The sequence below is a fragment of the Ipomoea nil genome, unplaced genomic scaffold (assembly GCF_001879475.1).
Source record: "Ipomoea nil cultivar Tokyo-kokei standard unplaced genomic scaffold, Asagao_1.1 scaffold2144, whole genome shotgun sequence".
Classification (NCBI taxonomy): Eukaryota; Viridiplantae; Streptophyta; class Magnoliopsida; order Solanales; family Convolvulaceae; genus Ipomoea; species Ipomoea nil.
In genome coordinates this window covers 1,397,232-1,399,804 of record NW_017618572.1, presented here as the reverse complement: position 1 = coordinate 1,399,804, position 2,573 = coordinate 1,397,232, and the positions used below count along the sequence as shown (strand labels likewise).

General features: G+C 34.7%; 1 protein-coding gene across 1 annotated transcript; it reads left to right on the top strand.

Annotated features, from left to right (window-relative positions):
• The first annotated feature begins 1,369 nt into the window (after positions 1 to 1,369).
• Positions 1,370 to 1,813, top strand: LOC109148550 (non-specific lipid-transfer protein 2-like). Its single transcript, XM_019296287.1, has one exon. It carries the CDS (start codon positions 1,494 to 1,496, stop codon positions 1,785 to 1,787), a length of 294 nt encoding a protein of 97 aa, XP_019151832.1. The 5' UTR covers positions 1,370 to 1,493; the 3' UTR covers positions 1,788 to 1,813.
• The last annotated feature ends 760 nt before the right edge of the window (positions 1,814 to 2,573 follow it).

Genomic DNA, 2,573 nt, shown 5'->3' with positions numbered 1-2,573 from the left:
CTTTGTTATTTTTATCAATTTTGGTCCTTTCGGCTAAATTGACAGCTAAATGTTGCTGGATTTTATATTGTTAGGGGTAAAATCGTCATCCCAAGGAAACATCTTCAATATCTAAACAAAATCACCGTAAAATCATATCTATAGGTGTTTGATGATGAGAATAATGGGGAAGATGGACAGAAACCAGACAGATCTATGGGATTTATAGTTTCGACCATTGGAAAACTCTTCTTTTCCTCTTAATATGATTTTTCTTTTGTTTAAATATTGAAGATCTTTCCATGTGATGACGATTTTGCCCCTAAAATATAAAATCCGGAAATATTTTACCGTCAATTTGGCCGGAATGACCAAAACTGATAAAAATAACAAAGTTAGGCACCAATATTGAAAAAATTTAAAGTTGTGCACCAAAAGTGATAAGAACTCAAAAGTCGTGGGACAAAAAGTGAAATTAATTCAAAATATTTTATACGAAATCTCTCTTTCTTCGATTATTCACCTAATTATTTGGCAGTTTTCAAAGCACACAGACACACGTCTCTTTCCGACATAAGAAATTTTGGACGAATTTACCCACTACATGTGCATCATTTTCCATGTCAAAGTCAATGGAGCAATCAAGCAAAACTCCACCGCTCCCCACCACTTTAGTTAGGATAATAAATTTTATTTCACACTTTCTGATTGTATCCAACATTTTTTTAATCAATGAAAATATGAAATAGGAAAATACTAAAAGATAAAATATAAAATAAAAATAAATGTGATTTAGTTTCTTTTGTATATGATTTGTAGACTTACTACACCGGAGTGTGATTTATTCCGTACAACTATGGGTAATTGTTGTAGGTTTTCCTCATAGTTAATATCCAATTTAGTTATCGACTATAGTGATTTTCTTCGATTTAGTCTTAAACATTTTATTGTGCTTAATTGGATCTTAGATTTTGATGATTCTACCTAGTTGAGTCCTTTGTTATGATAGCTTGGTAATTTTTCTTCTATTTATGCTCAATTTAATCATCGACTTAGTAGTTTTACACAATTTAGTTTTCAATTATATCAATTTTCTAAATTTAATCCCTGATTCTAACATTTGTGCGCTCAATTAGGTAAACCTTTCGAAGTCCAAAACCTAATTATATATTAAACATAAAAAGATGTCCATGACTAAATCGAAAAAAATCACTATAGTAAAAGTGTAAAACACTTAATTAAGTATTAACTCATTCCCTCATTACCCATATGATTATTACACATAAACAAAGTTTATAAGTAGGCTCCCAGAACTTTCACTAAAAAATTGAAAGTGCAATATTACCTTTTCAATTATAAAACTTCTATCACTTTAAAACCCCATCATCCAAAACATTCACTCCACTCTCCACCACCACACAATAAAGAAACATCTTAGCTCCTCTAACCCTCCACTTCTCTAGTACTCCACTCCATACCATCCCTCAGTCCCTCCTATTTCATTTCACTTGAAGATGGCGAGAAAGGGGCATACACTAGTTGCGGTCTACATAATCATGGCGGCGGCGATGCTTATCGGAAAACTAGAGGTGAGCGAGGCGGTGACGTGCAGCGCGACGGAGCTGAGCCCATGCGCGTCTGCAATCATATCGGGGACGCCGCCGTCGGCGGCATGTTGCAGTAAACTGAAGGAGCAGAAGCCGTGCCTTTGCGGATACCTTAAAAATCCAACCCTTAGACAGTTTGTTAACTCTCCCAATGCTAAAAAAGTTGCTTCAGCTTGTGGTGTGCCTACTCCCAAGTGTTAAATATATATATATATATATATATATATATATATATATATATATATATATATATATATATTTTGTTGTATTTGAGTTTTTAAATAAATTAAGCCACCCTGCAGCCATCTATAAGTATTTCTGGGTGTAATGTTGTATTATTGTTATATATATCATCTTATTTATGGGAACTTCTTTCATTTTTATTCTCAATCAAGTAGTGATCTGATTTCTTTTTATTCGGGAATTAAATCAAGAAAAAAAACAAGAATTATTCAATTCATTATTAATGTTGCTCCTAAAATATCAAGATCTGGAGTAGGTATTATATTCTTACTTTCAGACACAATGACTAATTTAGTTGTTGAGTTGTAGACACATTTTTTCAGTGGGACAGTTGGTCTGGAGATTGACACATTTTTTGAGTGAGACAGCTGGTCTGGAGATTTAAGGCTGCTCTATTCTCAAAGTCAAGGATCGAACCCTTGATCTTTGATTAAGAATAGATAAGTCCCTTCCACTCAATCACACCCTCCAGGCTCCTCACGCAACACCAAACCCTAAACCACCCTGAAAACAGGGCTTCAAAGTTCAAACCATGGCTCTGTTGGGGTGTGTTGAAAGTTTTGGTCTTCAAATCTTGAGTAAGATATATATATATGGAGAAAAACAGAAGGGGAAAACCCAAGCTAAGCACCTAGCCTAGCTCTCTTGGCATTTCTTTGATGCACCATATGCACTTTATCAATCTCAAAGTGCCCCGTCATCTCGGTGGGGGTCTCCATAGCCTCAATCCAGTAGCATCTCCTT

Excerpts from the sequence above, each read along its gene's own strand:
- LOC109148550 (XM_019296287.1), top strand. The coding sequence starts at position 1,494 with ATGGCGAGAAAGGGGCATACACTAGTTGCGGTCTACATAATCATGGCG.